Source organism: Petaurus breviceps, unplaced genomic scaffold, assembly GCF_028583685.1.
Source record: "Petaurus breviceps papuanus isolate PSGF00001 unplaced genomic scaffold, PetGlider_PUasm1.0 118, whole genome shotgun sequence".
Lineage (NCBI taxonomy): Eukaryota > Metazoa > Chordata > Mammalia > Diprotodontia > Petauridae > Petaurus > Petaurus breviceps.
In genome coordinates, this window is record NW_027185616.1 from 13,778,243 (window position 1) to 13,797,223 (window position 18,981).

Sequence of the window (18,981 nt, forward strand, 5' to 3'; positions counted from 1 at the left end):
TTGCTTCTCCTCAAACAAGCTCTTCTGCCTCTTGGTTTCAAGCACTTTCAGTGGCTGTCCCACCAGACCCGAAAAGTTCTCCTTCTTCATTGTTACCTCTTGGGTCCCTTCAAGATCAAACTAAAATCCCACCTTCTACGGGATGGAAGCCTTCCCTCTATTGATTATTTACTATTTAGGCTGTATTTAGCTGTTGTGTGAATAAACTTTCAGTTCCTGGCAACAAGAACTGTCTTTTGTCTTTCTTTGCATTCTTCACACTAATCACAGAGAGTGGGATATATTGTGTACTTTAAAAAAATGCTTACTATTAGGTTATACTAAGAGAATACAAGAACAGGGAGGAGATAAAACTCAAAACGGTCTATATAGCATGACTCTTACAAAAGCTCCTTGGGCAGGAAATTGAAATGAATAAATTAAAAGAGCTGATTTTTGTCATTTTACATAATATGCTATTCTTTCTTTGTAGGTATGTGGCATAATACTTATTTTTTCTGTAGATTTCATTTATCCATGATATTTTCTTTGTCCTGTTTGTAACAATAATTGAAAGCTAGTTATAAAGGTCAAACACTAGGAATTTTACCATGTAAAATAATGACTTCCACACATTTGCCACTGTCTATTTAAATTTATACAATAGTAAGAAAGAAATAACAGCTGCTTTTTCCAGGTAAATGATAAAAACTCAGTGAATCTTACCACAAGGAGTTTGGGGGTGTTCCTCAAACTGAATAAGATCAGTAGATTCAAGAATGACTGGATCAGGTCTCAGCTGTGGGGATGGTAAGCAAGAAGGGACTGGCTCACACAAAAGGTCTACAGGAGAAGTATTAGTTAAGCAGAGGAGCTCCTGCTCAGTTTGATTAGGACCTGTGGGAAGAAGAGACCAGGAACACTCTGAAAATGTCAATTGATCAGACTTCTAAGCCTTAAAGAGCAAGAGAAGTGATAAAAAAAAGAAACAAAACCCAGTAACTGCACAGCGGTCGTCTCCCAACCTGGAAGACTCCTTTTATAAAGGAAGAATGCCATCCTCCATCAAAAAATAGGTATTTGAAGATAAAAGGTCCTCACTATTTCTGGCACTCAAAAAACTTAAGTCCTAGAAGAATAAATTAAATGGATTACAGTGATTTAAAAGAACGAATTTATTTCTCCAAATTACTGGTATATCTTTACCTCAGTCTTTCCACTTTTTAAATGGGAGAAATGCAATCAGCCCTATTTCAGAGGACTATGTGAAAACAATATTAAGTAGTGAAATGTTCTTTAAAAATAAAAATAAAATATAAAGGCCAAGGCTATACACCTTGGGTGGGGAATCTGTGGCCTCAAGGTCACATATGGCCTTCTAGGTCCTTGGGTGTGGCCTTCTGAGCGAGTCCAAGTTTTACAGAACAAATCCTTTTATTAGGGGGATTTGTTCTATGAAGTTTGGATTCAGTCAAAGGGACACAGTTGAGGACCTAGGCTCTAAACCTTTAACAGACCTCCTGGCTTATCAATTGTAGACAAAATAACAAACATAACCATACTATCTAGATCAGGTCTGCACAACATGCAGCCCACCAAAGGATTTTGGGCAGCCTGTAAAAAATGTAGATGATGTAAAACAGGCCTGCCTGTGGGCCACAGCCTAATCTAGATAAATCATGTGATCATAGACTTTTAGAACTGAAGAGACTTGCAGACACTGCCTGCATTGCTTCACATAAATGTAATGGGGAAAATGAGGATTAAGACATTAAGTGAATTGCTCACAGTGATACTACGAGTCAGTGACAAAGTCTGCACCTGAGTCTTGCTTTCCTGACTCACAGTCCAAAGCCAAGTTTTCCTATTGATGCCTAGAACTGAAGTGATATTTGTATGAGATAGTGCTTACAACCCTCTCCAACACTCTTTAACCTTACTGAACAATAAAAACTGTCAAAAGCCCTCTCTCTACTTTGTATTCATCTTTTTTCCAAATTATTTCTTTTTTTAAATTTATTAATTTTATTAATTTGTTTACTTTTAGTTTACAAGATTCAGTTCCACAATTCCTTGAGTTTCAAATTTTCTCTCCCTCCCCCCCTTTCCCCCTCATGGCGGCATGTAATCAAGCATAGGATCTGCAAATAGTTTCACGTTAGACCTTAGTCAGGTTATAAAGAAGGATTGTATCAGATGGAATGAAACATGGGAAAGAGGAGACAAAACCAAACCAGAAAAAGGGCAGGTTCTACTTTGCATTCATGAGCAATAGGTACAAACCTTTACCTGTGACCTCGTTTGCACCTACTTACTGTTTTCTCTTACCATTAGCACACGTTCCCAGGGCAAGTCCTAAGGAGGCACAAGATTCAGGTGCCTCCAGAATAAGCTCACTGTTGTCTTCAGTCTGGTTTTCATGATCACTCACATGATTGGCAGGAGAAAAACTGGGAGAACTCAACCGAGCTAGAAGACAAAACACACACAGGTCAGAAAATAGAAATTGTTGGATGAAAACTTTTTTTTTTTAAGTTTACTCACTTTTCATGTCATTTTTCAAAACAACAATTCTCTTGTGACCATGTCCTTTTATCCAGACCACCTACAATGAAACATATTCCTAGTCAATGGAGGGGAAAGTGGGGGGAACCACACACACACACACACACACCCCTAAACACACCCACATCCACCCTTAAATCTTATCAAGCATGATTTTGCCTCTCAAGAATTCCAAGTCCTTCAAGAGTGATCATATTTAAGTCAAAGTTGAGAATTTAGTAGCTACAGATAAAGAAATATGCCTGGAAAGTTGAAAATATTTTTCTATAGTCTTTTCTTAGCTTTTGAAGCAGTACAGACTAAGTAAAAATAATGTATCTTTACAGAGGATTCCAATCTCCTTTAGAGTCACAATTTTTAGAACTACTATGAACCAATTTCCTGATTTAAAATATGACTTCTAGGGCAGCTAGGTGGTGCAGTGAATAGAGCACTGGACCTGGAATCAAGAGGACCTGGGTTCAAATCCAGACTCACACTTAACACTTACTAGCTGTGTGCCTTGGCCAAGTCACTTAACCCCAACTGCCCTACCTTCCCCCCTCCAATAAATAGATAGATAAAAATATGACTTCTTCAGTGTATATATAACTTAGATACTTCTATATACAAATCTCTTAATGTTTTTACTTATACAACACTAAAATAATCCAATATACACTTGAGTTCTCCGTTTTAGTAAAATAATACAGCTTATCTAGTGTATATATTCAAATTTAAACTAAACATAAATTTAAGTTAAATTTAAACTGCCTGCAACTGTATTAGTCTGGCAAGAGTGAACGTATGGTTCTATAAGGAGGCGCTCAACACAAAACAAAGCGTCAATGGCTACCTGAGGAATTGACCCCAAGAGCTCCTCCAGGTTACTATAACCATAGGTCTTGGGCTGCAGCACTTCTCCTGTATACTTGGTATAGGCCACAGGGAATTCGTGAAGGAATATCTGCTGGTAGTGGTAGGTGTGAAGTAGAGACCGAACATTTTTTGCAAACAAATATAAGCTGGTGAGCTTCACATGCTCTTCTGTGGAGTCAGTGGTAAAAACCTATCAACATCAACAATAACAATTGAAAGAACCAGGAGCATTACAGCACAAGCTACCCTCTTTGGGAAGCTACAATAAGAACAAAATTTCTTAAAGCCCAAAGTTCAAACTCCACCCAATGTATCAAGACTATTCTAAAGACTAAGGTCAAACATTTTTATACCTCAACTAAGTACGGCAGACTCTTCAAAAGTTCAGACAAGGTCATGAATCCATATTCACAAGGGTTGAGAAAAGTACTATAGGTAGTTTCATAATGTCTCTTGAGCTGGTCAACAGAAAGAAAGGAGGTTTCTTCCCAAGACATTAACACCACCAGTAGCTGGGCAGTGAGAGACCGAAGAGACTTCCTTTTTATCAGCTGAATCTGCTTGCCAGATTCTGTATCAGCAACCTGAGAAAGGACAAAGAATTTGAACTTTCAAAACTGAGACCATCTAGGCCACATTATTGCAGTTATACTTTCTGTGGTCATTGAGACCTGCTGATAAAGAGATAATGTTCCTGAATTATTTCTCCCAAAGTAAAGTGTTATCCATTAGACCAAAAGTTAGGTAGATGAGACAATAATTTGTTTTCTAAAGTTCCAAGAGAAATCTGGGAGTAAAATACTTGGATCGGAGACAGTGAAACCATCAGCCCAAAAGGTTAATGTGCTGTTGGTTTGAAAATGCAGCAGTGAAGGAACGAACAAACCTAAAGCTTCGATTATCTTATTTTACGTAATAAAATGTTGACAATAACTTGCAAAGGAAGTTTGATAAGAAGCAATTTAAAAAAAAAAACTCAAGTTAATGGTAAACTACATTACTTCACTATCAACAGTTCCTGGTCAACCTTCGTTCATGAATTTCCCATGGCTCACGCAAACTATATAGTAGTGTTATAGTACAAGAAATATGGTTGTAATAGCCTGGAGCAGCTCTTGCGAGCAATTCCATAGCAGAATGTTTAACACATAGTAAGATTCCTAGTAAGCATTTGTTAACTGACTGATGGATTGGCAGATGAGACTAATTTAAACATTAAAGCATTGAAAAAAATGTAAAGCACATAATCAAACCACTACAAAATTTATTCCAAAATGAAAAATTAGTTTACCTTTACAACATGGCAGAGTTTTTGCATTAATGCTGGAACGGAACTGACATCATAGTCTTGGAGACGAAGGGTATAACCAAAAGTTTTACCATATTCTGCGAGTAAATCAGTCATCATAAGACAGTTGTCTTTCTGAGACCGAAGAAGTTTAACAAACTGGGCAGCTAAAGCCTTGACACGTTCTACCTCTGTCAACGTAAGGATCTTTTCTTGTCCACATTCCAATACCTAAAAAAGAGAAACAAAAGAAAATGAAATGTTAAACTCAATGAGCAAATAATAGGCATTCATGTATATAAAACTATTAATTAGAAAGTGCTTTTGTTTATCTCAGCAATAGTATGATGGCCTACAAGGGTTTGTTTCTTTATAATGTTTTTGTCAGTTTCCCAAACTGTTCTTGGTAATAACCACAGCACTGGTCACATCTCTGCATTACTAAGATCATTAATTATAAAAAAACCTGATACAGGTAAAGACCTTCTGTGAATGTGAAGATGCTCTAAACCATTACAGTTCTGGCTGGGAGTATGTGTAGACAGCCAATCTCTCAGACTCAGGTCAAGTCTCTTTTCAGCTTGGCAGTGTTGCCTGTGGGCAGTCTGTATTCAGCTGGTTTAAAAGTCATTGATGAAGCTCAGACACATGGAAACAACTGCACAGAAGTCACAACAATAAAGTCACATCTTCTCTCCTGCAGTCTGATACATGACATTTTCTGGTTCTTGGCCTCTGAATGTACCGAGGTGGCACTCAGACATTTACAGAGCCTATCCCTTTCTTGTTTTCATCTCTCTTCCCCCCAAAGCAAGAGAGAGTTACCTGTTCTCCCTCTGGCACAATTCTAGTATCAAGGATTCCTTGTGCTGGGTTCACCTGTCCTTTAAAAGCTTAATAAATAGAGTTCTAACACACTCTCCAACCTACACATAAGTTTTTAAATATGTTTAAAAATATGTAGATCATAAAAGAAATGATTCTGAAAACTGAGTTATCTAAAAAAATCAATATAAAAATCAACTAAATCTTTTATTTAAAAATCACATGCATACTCATATCACATACGTAACACATGTTACACAGCTAGTTTTTCTGTGTGGGTGTTAAGTGTCTGAGGCCAGAACCAAACTTGGGTCCTCCTGACTCCAGGGCCGGCACTTAACTCACTGCGCCACCTAGCCGGCCCTAAAGTAACCTAATTTTCAAAGTTATATGTCTTTTGAACTTACCTGTAAAACATCAGGAATGGCCTCAAAAAGTTCAAGCAGTTTAGTAAATCCATAGTGTGCAAGTTTGCACTGACGGCCAAAGTGGTGATGATAAGAAGGAATAAATTTATTAAAAGGCATCCGGAAATGGGGTTGATGACGCAGCAAATCGACCACCTCTTTGCAGAATTGTTTTGTCCTTTCTATTTCATCCTGAGTACGTTCTTTAAAAGACAAAACAAATATCACAACTTTTTCATATGGGAACTCACATTATGGGGAGGGGTGGAAGGGAGAGGGAAGACCCAGTTAGGATTGAATGATAGATGGTAATGAAGGACAATGCTAGGATAGATCAAATAAATTCATGAGGCCCCCTGAAAATTCCTTTTTGTTAATGTTTATCTTCTTTTTCTTTTTTTTATCTTCTTTTTCAACCAAATTATTCTATCAGAAGTGTTTTCCTAAAAATTAAAGTTGATTTGAGCTTAGTTTCTTCACTTCGTTGATGAAGGTTCTCTTTAGGGCACAAAAAATGAGTCAGGGGAGCTCAGTTTGAATCCTGGCAATGCCATGTATGACTCTGGGAAAGTCATTTAACTTTTTTAGTATTAAGCTGCCCATCTATAAAATAAAGGGTTTGGAATAGATGGTCTCTAAGATACCCTTTCAGCTCTAAATCTGTGATCCTCTGACCTAATGAAGGGAAGGATGAAGTAAGGATAAATATCATTTTGGATAAGTCACCCCTAAATAACTTTAATCTTAACTGTTCCTGAAAATGACATTTTGGTCATTCTTGTTATTGCCATTTTCCTTTTTTTTTTAATAATCATCACTGATTACAGATGTGAAAACATGTAAAATTTACATGTTTTTTGTTCCGACAAATTTTAATCTTTTACTTAAATACAAACCAATCTGAAGTAAGAATATTCTATGCACGCAATCAAAATAAAAATTATCACTGACATCCACAGCATAGATAACCACAGTCCAGACCATTTTTAACTGGTGTTCTTTGCAATACAAATAAAAGTTCTGATGATAAAACTTTATGTTTGGGGGCAGCCAGGTAGCACAGCAAGTAAGAGCACTGGCTCCAGTGTTGAGAAGACCTGGAGATCAAATCCCAGGCTCAGACGCTTAGCACCCACCCAGAAACATCTGGCCGTGTAACCTTGAGCAAGTTATTTAACCCCAATTGCTTAGGGGCTGCCAGGTGGCTCAGCGAGTAAGAGCACCGGCCCCAGTGTTGGGATGACCTGGATCAAATCTGGGCTCAGATACTCAGCACCACACCCAGAAATAACTGGCTGTGTAACCTTGAGCAAGTTACTTAAACCCGAGTGCTTAAAAAAAAAAAACAACCTTTATGTTAGTGATAATGTCCTCTTCTAATTTTTACATATAAAAATTCCTTATTATATGGGCAATTTTCTGGTTTGAAAATGGGCTTAATTTCTTCTTTGTTTTCTTTATTTAGTCATGCATCTCTTTATGTAACGATATTGCACATCTCCAACCCAGCAGTTATGGGTTCCATCAAAACACAAATAAATTTGTCACAAAATTGGTCAGAAATGTCAATCAGTGACCAAACATTCATTAAGTACTCTGTTCTACATATTGGGCTAAGCACTGAAGACACAAGGAACAGCAAAAACAGTCCGTACTCTCCAAGAGCTCATGTGTCAATATGGGAGGCAACAGATAGCTGTGTGCAAGCGATTTATGCACAGGGTAGGTGGAAGGTAATCTGAGAAGGAAAGCATGAGCCTTAACGGGGACCAGGAAAGGTTTCTTGTAGAAGGCAGAATTTTAGTTAAGACTTAAAGAATCCAGTGAAGTCAGAAGGCAGAAGTGTGGAGGAAGACTATTCGAGGAGTTGGAGACAGCCAGTGAAAAGGAAAGAAGTCAAGAGATGGAGTGCCTCATGAAAGGAATGAGAAAAGAGACAAAGGGCACTGGATCAGAGGGGAGTGAAGTATGAGAAGACTGGAAAAGGAGAAAGGAATTTGTGTATAAAAGGTTTTACAAGCCAAATGGGGTTTTTTAAATTTGATACTAGGGATTTTAATTGGACACAGGGAGCCACTATCGTATACTGAATAAAGGGTTGAGAAGGTTAGAAGTACATTTCAGTAAGATCACTCTGGTAACTGAATGGAAGATGGCTTAAAGTGGGGAAAGGGAGACCAATCAAAAGGCTACTGCAATAGTCCAGGGCAGGAAGTGATGAGGACCAAATTCGAGGTGGTGAAATGTAGACTAAAGACAAATTTTAACAAACCTAGGCCAACATACCTTTTTTGGGGATGCAGATTACCATTTCATCATCTTGTTGGGTCAAACAAATTGTTGTATCTGGAATTTCTGATATGATATCAATCAACTCACAAACACCATATTCAGTAACATCCCAGTCTTTAGAGAAACACCTATGTATTAAAAATGGAAATGGAAAAGAAAATAAATATAATAATTGGTTCAAATTACTTCATTAGCTACTAAGGAATATAAAATATGAGTATTACATAATCTTTAAATCTTTTGGGGAGAAAGTATTTAAAATTTTTTTCTTAACAAACTTACCAATGATAAGCCTGCAAAAATTCTCTCACAATAACCTGTTTACTGGCCTGGGATTTGAGAAGTTTTAATAAATCTTGGGTAAAGCGCTTTACTTGGGCTCTGTGAGTAAGAGTCAGCAATCGTTTGGAACCCATTCCAAGGATCTGAAAATCAAATACTCTCTGAATTAGAATCATAACATTTATTAAAACAAATACTTGAATGCTTACCACTATAAGGCATTAACTCAACAATCATATTCTCACTTATCAAGTTATTTCCTGTTAAAATCTATTATCTACTTCCTTTTGCCCCCAAACAGAGAACAGCTCCCTTTACTTTGAATTTAAACAGAAATATTTGCTATAAAATGAACCTGTCAATACAAGGGAAATTATTTAAGCATCAGTTTTCCTTCTCCAGCTTCCAACAGTTGCTATATATACCTTCAAAGAGTTGGATCGTTAGCCATGCAAAATATTCTATCAATTCAGAAAAAGGATCCTTATAGCATGTCCAAGAAATGCACTTTGTCTCTTGGAAAAAGTAAGTATCTCCAGAGAACTTGAAACAATTTGATCACATCCATATGACTCAAATTCACAGAATTATAGGACATTATAGAAGAGGCTGTAGATGTCAGGAAGTTCAACTTCTTCATTAGACAGACGGGGAAACTGAGGCCAGAAAGGTAAAATAACAGGGCTAGCTTTGATCTTTGTGTTTTTGTCTCCAAATTCAGGCCTCTTTCCTGTACTCCATACTGGTTCTCAGAAACACTACGCCCAAGACAGTCTGAAAGCAAGACAATTTGTCAAATGTCCAGGGAGGCTTGTATCAGCAACAAGGGGAGAGACACTGCTAATACTTTTTACATGCAGTGTCCTCTTGTCTTCAGCCTCTATTTTGTGTCCTTAAGCTAGCTTCTATCCTTAACATACTGCCCGGCCTGAAGTGGCAAGGTCTTAAAATATATATAAGTCTTTTAGAGACTCATTCAAATGAATTTTGAACTTTTTGATCTTCTAACTCATAAGGCCACCTATCAAAAACAAAACTTAATGTCGTAAACACTGTTTTACAAAGCAAGATTTCTCTCATTTCATTATTTCTCACACAATCATTTCTTCCAATAAAATTTCCTGTGGGTCACTCACCTGCAATACATGAGGCACTGCTTCCAGTAATTCCATTAACCTGGAATATCCATAGTCTGATACACGGCATTGCTTTGCAAAGTGATGATGATAGGATGGGATGAATTTGCCCACAGGTATGATACAAGATGGTTGGTTCTTCAGTAAGTCAATTACTTCTCTACTGAACTGGATAAGTTGTGGGTTCCCCACAGGACTTTTGGAACGTAATAGCCAAGGGTCTAGGATGGAAAACAAAAGTGAATATTTAAAAACAAGTAAACAGAATTTTCAATAGGTAACCAAAACACAAGAGTCACTGCCTGAAGTCACTAATAATTTAAATCAATCAAGTAGAAAAGAACATTGCTCTATTTTATATCCATAACTAGGTATGGCAAAGAGCTAATATATTAACCAGAAATATTTATGGACTAGCAAATGTTTTCTTTTTTTTAAATAGTATTTTATTTTTTCCAATTACATCAAAAGACAATTTTTAATATTTATTTTTTGAAAATTTAAGTTCCAAATTTTCTCCCTCCTCTCTTCTCCTTAAAAGAGTAAATAAGCCTATAGGTTTATATATGTGCAATCATGTAAAATACATTCCCATATTAGTCATGTTGTGAAAGAAGAAACAGACCTAAAGGAAAAAAACATGAAAAAATAAAGATAGAGAAAATAGTATGCTTCAATTTGCATTCAGACCACATCAGTTTTTTCTTTGGATGTGAAAGCATTTTCCATCTTGAGTCCTTTGTAACCATCTTAGATTACTGCATTGCTGAGAACTAAGCCACATTCACAGTGGATCATCACACCAGTGTTGCTCTTACTGTATATAATGTTCTGGTTCTGCTCACTTCATTCTGTATCAGTTCATGTAAGTTCTTCCAGGTTTTTTGAAATCTTCCAGTTCATCATTTCTTATAGCATAATAGTTAAGTAACATTCACATACTGCAACTTCTTCAGCCATTTCTCAACTGAGGGGCATCCCTTTAATTTCTAATTTTTTGCCACCACAATAAGAGTGGCCATAAATATTTTTGTACATGTAGGTCCCTTTCTCTTTTTTACCATCTCTTTGGAATACAGACCTAAAAGTGGTATTGCTGGATCAAAGGGTATGCCAGTTAGCAAGTGTTTTTGTACTTATTTTCAAAGCCTAAACAATAAAACCAAAAATAAATCTATTTTTCATTAAAGTGCTGCTTCCTTCAGTAAAAGAAAAAAAATAAGAAATCCCAAATTTGTATAGTGTTTTAAGGTTCACAAAACAGTTCATTTATGAGGCAGAAGCAAAAAAGGCAGGAACTCAGCCAACTCCTCCCAAATTCCCCTCCAAAAGACATTAAAATAATGCCTCAAAATGAATTTTGGAACAGTAAAATCAACAAAAAGGACCGGGTGAAACAATATTCCAGCCCAAGTCAACTTAGAAGTGGGCAGTAAAGGTCTGTCTCACTGGGGCAAGAGGGAAATACAGTCTAGTGCATGCTGTGCCAGGCAAGTCAACAGCAAGGCCCTGATCCCTCGTTCAAGAAAGCAGTGATGCCCCAAGTTCCAACTCAAACCAGCAGCAAGACTCAGGCCCCTGCCCAAGGCAGCTGCCAGTGGTGTACACCCATTCAAAGCCAGCAGCATGCCTCAGAGGCAATTGAATCTGTGGTGACTCTCAGAGCTCTCAGCCCACAAATACTAAGAGGGTCAAATAACTGGTCAAAAGGAGATTATAAGTGATCCTTAGTTGGCACTGGGTGCAGGATCCTGTTGCATTGCCTATGCAGAGATCCCAGTCACAGTGCCAGGGCAAGAAGGAGCACTGGTACATGACAGCATCAAGCTACAATGAAGTGTGAACCCTGGTCACAGTTCCGGGGCAGAAAACAGCCCTGGCGGTCACTCACAGACCAGAGGACTGGCCAGGAGAGCAGGGACCACGCCTCTTCTTAAATCACACCATCCTGGAGGAACTGAAAACTTAGACATTCCCAAACTTAACTCTAAAAACAACAGAACAAAACACCTGAAGCTTGGGACTGTGCTCCCTTCACCCTAACAGCAGAATCCAATTTTAACATAAAATTAAACATCAAGAAATAGCCTAGAAAAAAGAGTGAGCAACAGAAAAAAAGAACCTGACCAAAGAAAGTTACTATAGTGACAGGTAAGAGCAAAAGAAAAGCTCAGAAGAAGAGAACAATGTTGAAATGGCTACATGCAAAGCCTCAAAGAAAAGAGTGAATTGGTCTCAGACCCTAAAAAAAAGATTTACTAGAAGAGCTCAAAAAGGATTTTCAAAATCAAATACGAGAGGCAAAGGAAAAATTGGGAAAAGAAATTAAAATGATGCGAGAGAATTCATGAAAAAAGAGTCAAAAGCTTGAAGAAGGAAGCACAAAAAAAAAAATGGGAAAAGATGTACCAAAATTCACTGAAGAAAACAACTCCTTAAAAAGTAGAATTGGCCAAATAGAAAAGGTCATATAAAAATTCACTGATGAAAAGAACTCCCTAGAGGTGGTTTAGCTGTATGAGATCTAAAACTGTATTATAAAGCACCAATCATTAAAACTATTTGGTACTGGCTAAGAAACAGAATGGTGGATCAGTAGAATAGATTGGGTACATAAGACACAGTAGTCAACAATTATAGTAATCTACTATTTGATAAACCCAAAGACTGCTGCTTCTGGGATAAGAACTCAACATCTGACAAGAACTTGGGAAAACTAGAAAACAGTATGGCAGAAACTAGACATAGAGTAAGATCAGTATCTTATACTATATACCAAGATAAGGTCAAAATGGGTACATGATTTAGACATAATATGACAGAACAAGCAAATTAGAAGAGCAAGGAATAGTTTACCTGTCAGACCTATGCAGAAGGGAAAAATTTAGGACTAAACAAGAGATAGTGAACATTATGAATGCAAAATAGATAATTCTGGTTAAATTTAAAAGGTTTTGCACAAAGTCAATGCAATGAAGATTAGGAGAAAATGAGAACACTAGGAAATTTTTATAGCCAGCATCTCTGATAAAGGCCTCATTTCTAAAATATATGGAAAATGAAATCAAATCTATAAGAACATATGTCATTCCCAAATTGATAAATGGTCAAAAGATATGAACAGGGGGTGGCTAGGTGGCGCAGTGAGTAAGAGCGCTGGCCCCAGAGTCAGGAGACCTGGGTTCAGTTCCGGGCTTGGATACTTAACACCCACACAAAATAACTGGCTGTGTAACCTTGAGCAAGTTACTTAACCCCAAGGGTGGCCAGGTGGCGCAGTGAGTAAGAGCGCCAGCCCCAGTGTCGGGAGACCTGGGATCGATTCCAGCCTCTGATACTACTGATACTCTGATCAATTCCCACACAAAAATAATAACTGGCCATGTAACCCTGAGCAAGTTACTTAACCCCGAATGCTTTAAAAAAAAAAAAAGATATGAACAGGCAGTTTTCAAATGAAAAAATTAAAGCTACATATAGTCATATGAAAAAAATGTCCTAAATCATCAGTGATTAGTGAAATGCAAATTAAAACAATTCTGAGTTACCACATCATACCTAACACATTGGCTAACATTACAAAATAGGAAATGCATGAATGCTGGAGAAGATGTAGGAAAACTGGCACACTAATGCATTGCTGGTGGAGTTGTGAACTGATAGAATCATTCAGGAGAGCAATCTGGTACTATGCATACACTTTAACCCAACACTACCACTACTAGGTCTGTATCCAAAAAGATAGATCATAAAAAAAGGGAAAAGGACTCACATGTACAAAAATATTACAGCAGCTCTTTTTGTGGTGGCAAAGAAATAGAAATTGAGGGGAAGCAATTGGGGAATGGCTAAACAAGTTGTGGTATATCAATGTAGTAGAATAATACTATTGTTCTCTAAGAAATGACAAGGCAGGGCTGTGGAGTGGAGGGCAACAGGAGAGCTGGTGAAAGGTAACACTTGAACCTTATTCTCATTCCAATTTGCTCAAAGAAGGAACACTATCCATACTCAGCTGGATAAAGAAATCTGTCTTATTCTACAGGGAAGTAGGAGAAGAAACAGATAAGAGAAGGGGAAGGAATGGTAGAAGGGAGAGCTGATTGGGAGAAGTGGAGGTCAGAAGCAAAACCCTTTTGGGCAAGGACAGGATGAAAACAGAGAGAGGAAAGAATAAACAGGGAACAAATAGGATGGGGGGATACGCAGTTAATAATCATAACTGTAAACGTGAATGGGATGAATCACTGTAACAGTAATGGCATTTAAAGATCCCCCTGTATTGGCTTGGTTTTTGTTTTGATTGTGTTGAAACCCAGAGCTTGTGAATCCCACTTGTGGGATGGACTTGTTGATGTGAAAAGAGAAGTCTGAACTGGGAGGAGCTGGTGACGTAGATTTAGGGAGACACAAGAAGAGAGAGGGAGGAGAACTTTTTGGAAGCAGCATCTTGGAGGCAGAGAGAGACTGAGAGGATTGCTGAGGGCCACTTTGAATTGCCCAGGACTTTTGAGAGCTGCCAAGCAGAGTTGCCAAGGACTGAGGAGACATGGCTGTTATGCCAGTACTTTGTTTTGATGTTGTTTTGCCAGATTTGTCCACTGGTGAAGGACAGTGCTGTTGTTGCAGAGGTCCCTGAACCTTGCTGTTGGTTCAGAGCTATTGAGAGTGTTCTGCAGACAGAGAGTGAATTAATGAAGACACTGGCAATGTATCTTGTGGCCTTGCTAAGCTTTGTCTCCCCAGGAACAAAGATTGCTGAGAACTTGCCTTGCATCAAGATGAAGAAAAGACCTCTCTTTGGATATTAAATACTGTGCTTAAGCTTGTTGTAACTCTGGGGTAGATTCAATTGTGATCCAAGGGTAAGGAACTTTTGACTTTTTTGTGCTCTGTGATTGAACAAATGAATGTACTTTACTTATGATTGGAAACTAATCTCCATTTGAGAAGAGGGGCTTTGTGGTTGACTAAATGAATGTAAAGCCTAGGGGTGGAGTAGTACTTAGAAGAGGGACTTTGTGATTGATTAAATGAATTAATGTCCAGGGGTGGGGTAGTACGTGGAGATTATTGAATTACACTTGGTAAATGCTGTATTTTGAATGATGTTATATTTTGATTTTCTGTGTTCTTAATTTTTCATTGAATAAAATGGAGAGCACCTATGCTGGTATTTTGAACCTTGGGAAGTTGCCTTTGATTGGCATTACAATCACCCATAAAATGGAAGTGGAGAGCAGAATGGATTAGAAACCAGAATCCAACAATATGTTGTTTATAGGAAACACACCTGAAACAGAGTCACACACAGAGTAAAAATAAGGGGCTGGAGCTGAATCTATTATACTTCAGCTGAGGTTAAAAAAAATAAAAGCAGGGACAGCAACCATGATCCCAGACAAAGCAAAAGCAAAAACAGATTTACTTAAAAAATATAATCAGGGAAACTACATTTTGTTAAAATATACCACAAAGAATGAAGTAATATCAATACTAAACATGTATGTACCAAATGGCATACCATTTAAATACTTTAACAAAAAGTTAAATGAGTTATAGGAGAAAACAGATGGTATAAATATAATAGTGGAGGACCTCAACTTTCCCCTCTCAGAACTAGATAAATCTAACCAAAAAATAAATAAAAAAGAAGTTAAGGAGATGAACAGAATTTTAGAAAAGTTAGATATAAAAGAGCTCTGGAGAAAAGTAAATGGGAATAGAAAGGAAAATTCCATTTTCTCAGTGGGACATGGCACCTACCCAAAAATTGACCACAAATTAAAGCAGAAAAACCTAACAACCAAATGCAGAAAAGCAGAAATTAAATGCATCATTTTCAGATCATAAAGCAAAAAAAAAAAAAAAAATTAAAGGGCCATAAAAAAAGAAAAAAAAATTTATTAGAAACTAAATAATTTAATCCTAAAGAATGAATGGGTTAGTTTCCACCCTCCCCAATCCATGTAAAAAGGGGACTCTAAACAAACTTTGGAGCTGCAGAACCCACAAAATGACACAGAGAAGCTAACCTCCCGCTGAGGACAGCCCGGCAGCCCGGCAGGCTGGCAGGAATCGTCCAGCGCAGCGCTCTGGGAGCCGAGCCCAGCCCCACGCCAAGGCTTTAGCCCCAGGGCGGGCCTGACCAGCCGCCAGCCAGAGGGACTCCAGATCAGCAGCAGCTGTGGCCGTTTCCAGATTTATCAATACATAGATGTGAAGGACAAGGTGAGAGGCCAGTGCAGTCTGGATTTTGGGACCCAGTAAGTGGGAATGTGTGGCTTTTACCCCTGGGGCGAGAAACCGCTGAGAGGCCAGCACTGCCTGCCAGTGCCATGTGGCGGCTTCAGCTCCTGGCCTGCAGAGTGTAGGGGGACCAAGCACCAGTCTGAGGGGTAATCGCACTTGCTTTAACCTGCTTGGATCTGGATTGCAGTCTAGGGTGGAGGTCCTGGGGTATGTGTCCAGCTTGCCAGAGCGTGTGGAGACCTCAGAGAGGGCACCCAGCTAATACCTCCGGCAGCTGAGAAAACCCCAGCGGTTGGGACGAAAACTCCCCTGTCTGGTGGCAGAGTCCTACTGTGGCAAAAAGCCCAAAAGTCAAATCATTGAGTGGCAAAATGAGCAGGCAAAGGAAACAAAGCAGACAGAAGATTCCAACATTACACTCCTATTTTGGGGATAAGAAGGAGCAAGGCATGGAACAGGGGGAAATCAGTGAAGTCAGAACTCCTGCATCAAAAGCTTCAAAGGAAAATACAAGCTGGTTACAGGCCATAGAGGACCTTAAGAAGCAGATAAGAGAAGTGGAGGAAAAATTGGGAAGAGAAATGAGAACAATGCAAGAAAATTACAAATTGAGAATCAACAGCCTGACTGAGGAAAATAACACCTAAAAAACAAACTGACTCAAATGGCAAAGGAGGCTCAAAAAGGCAATGAGGAGAAGAATGCCTTAAAAAGTCGAATTTGCCAGATGGAAAAAGAATCTCAAAAGCTCACTGAGGAGAATCATTGCTTCAGAATTAGATTGGAGTAAATGGAAGCTAATGACTTTATGAGAAATCAAGAGGCTGTTAAACAGATCCAAACAAATGAAAGAATAGAAGGCAATGTGAAATATCTCATGGGAAAAACCACTGACCTGGAAAATAGATCCAGGAGAGATAATTTAAAAATTATTGGACTGCCTGAGAGCCATGACCAAAGTAAGATCCTGGAAAGCACCCTCCAGGAAGTTCTCAAAGAAAACTGCCCTGATGTTTTAGAACGAGAGGGCAAAATAGAGGTTGAAAGAATCCACCGATCACCTCCTGAAAAAGATCCCAAAAAGAAAACTCCTGGGAATATTATAGCCAGGTTCCAGAATTCCCAGATTAAGGAGAGAATATTACAAGCAACCAGGAAGAAACAATTTGAATATTGTGGAAAAACAATCAGGATAACCCAGGATCTGGCAGCTTCTACACTGAGGGATCGAAGGGCCTGGAATGTGATATTCCGGAGGTCAAGGGAGCTGGGATTAAAACCAAGAGTCACCTACCCAGCAAAACTGAGTATCATGTTTCAGGGAAAAATATGGTCATTCAGTGGAATAGAGGACTTTCAAGCATTCTTGCTGAAAAAACCAGAGTTGAATAGAAAATTTGACATTCAGATACAAGAAGCAAGAGAAGCATGAGAAGGTAAACAGGGAAAAGAAATCATAAGGAACTTATCAAATTTGAACTATTTTTTTTTTTAAAGCAACTGGGGTTGAGTGGCTTGCTCGGGGTTGCACGGCCAGTTGTTGTTTCTGGTTGTGGTGCTGAGTGTCTGGGCCCGGATTTGATCTGGGTCATCCTGGCACTGGGGCTGGTGCTCTTGCTTGCTGAGCCACCTGGCCAAAGTTGAACTATTAACATTCCTACATGGAAAAACAATAATTGTAACTTATGAAACTTTTCTCAGTAGTTGAAGGGATTAGAAATATATATGTATATGTATATATATATATATGTGTGTGTGTATATATATATATGTCTTTATATGAGGGTATGCGGGCATATGAATACATATGTGAATGTGTGTATATACGTTTACAGGTATACATAGATAGAGGGCACGGGACCAATTTAACAGGAAGGGATGATACTTAAAAGGTGAAATTAAGAGGTGAGAGGAATATAATGAGAGGAGATGGGGAGAGACAGAGTGGGGCAACTATCTCATACAGAAGAGGCAAGGGAAAATGGTTACAATGGAGGGGAAGAATAGGAAGGCAAAAGGGAATGGGTCAACCTTATTCCTATTGAATCTGGCTTGAGGAGGGAGGGAAATACACACTAAATAGGGGATCTAACCCTCCAGGAGAATAGGGGGGGAAGGGGATGTGAGGGGGGATGATGGAAGGGAGGGCAGGCTGGGGGGGAGGGAAGTTGGAAGCACCCACTTTTGAAAAGAGACAGGATCAAAGTAGAGAATAGAACAAGTGGGAGGTGGGATAGGAGGGAGGGAAATATAGTCAGTCTTTTACAATACATCTACTATGTTACTGTTTTGCATTAGCCGCACATGTACAATCTATACTGAACTGCTTGTCTCCCCAGTGGGGGTGGGTGGCAGGGGGGGAAGGGAATGAATCTGGAATTGAAAGTTTTAAAATCAAATATTCAAATATATGTATATATGTGTGTGTGTATATATATATATACTATTATTAATACCATCTTATATGTTATTAAGAAAAAAAAGATATACAGGCACTGGGGCATAGAGATTCACTGGAAAAGTTGAAACGGGTATGGGAGAAAATATGGGAGAGAGCAGACTGGAGGTGGGGATATCCTGTGGGACTGCTGTTTTGGGGGGATGGGTGGGAGAAAAACGGGGAGAAAATTTGCAACTCAAAATCTGGCGGAAACGAATGATGTAAATCAGAAGTTAATAAAGCATTAAAAAAAAAAAAAGAATGAATGGGTTAAAGAACAAATTATATAAACAATAGTTTCATTAAAGACAATCACAGGGGCGGCCAGGTAGCACAGCGAGTAAGAGCACTGGTTCCAGTGTCGGGATGACCTTGGGTTTGAATCCAGGCTCAGACACTTAGCACCCACCCAGAAACACCTGGCCATGTAACCTTGTGCAAGTTACTTAACCCCAATTGCTTTAAAAAAAAAAAAAAGACAATGACAAAATGAGACAACATACCAAAACTTATGGGATACAGCCAAAGTAGTACTTAGGGGAAATTTTATCTCTCTAAACACTTACATTAAAAAAAAAAAAATAGAAAAAGGGAAATCAATGAATTGGACATGCAGTTTAAAAAAAAATTCGAAAAAGAAAAAATTAAAAGTCCCCA

The 18,981-nt window shown here is 38.5% G+C and overlaps 1 protein-coding gene across 4 annotated transcripts in view; it reads right to left on the reverse strand.

The window, feature by feature from the left end:
• Positions 1–18,981, reverse strand: part of MARF1 (meiosis regulator and mRNA stability factor 1) — a 52,883-nt gene that overhangs the window by 3,475 nt on the left and 30,427 nt on the right. For 3 of the 4 annotated variants that reach the window (XM_069086438.1, XM_069086444.1, XM_069086428.1), the window contains exons 16-25: positions 9,633–9,853; positions 8,497–8,639; positions 8,209–8,342; positions 5,923–6,125; positions 4,694–4,921; positions 3,756–3,986; positions 3,380–3,592; positions 2,524–2,584; positions 2,308–2,448; positions 706–876 (exon numbers count right to left, since the gene is read on the reverse strand). In XM_069086438.1, coding sequence (XP_068942539.1) covers positions 706–876; positions 2,308–2,448; positions 2,524–2,584; positions 3,380–3,592; positions 3,756–3,986; positions 4,694–4,921; positions 5,923–6,125; positions 8,209–8,342; positions 8,497–8,639; positions 9,633–9,853 — 1,746 coding nt within the window. The remainder of the gene's footprint in view (positions 1–705; positions 877–2,307; positions 2,449–2,523; positions 2,585–3,379; positions 3,593–3,755; positions 3,987–4,693; positions 4,922–5,922; positions 6,126–8,208; positions 8,343–8,496; positions 8,640–9,632; positions 9,854–18,981) is intronic. The other variant, XM_069086448.1, reaches the window with a different exon arrangement.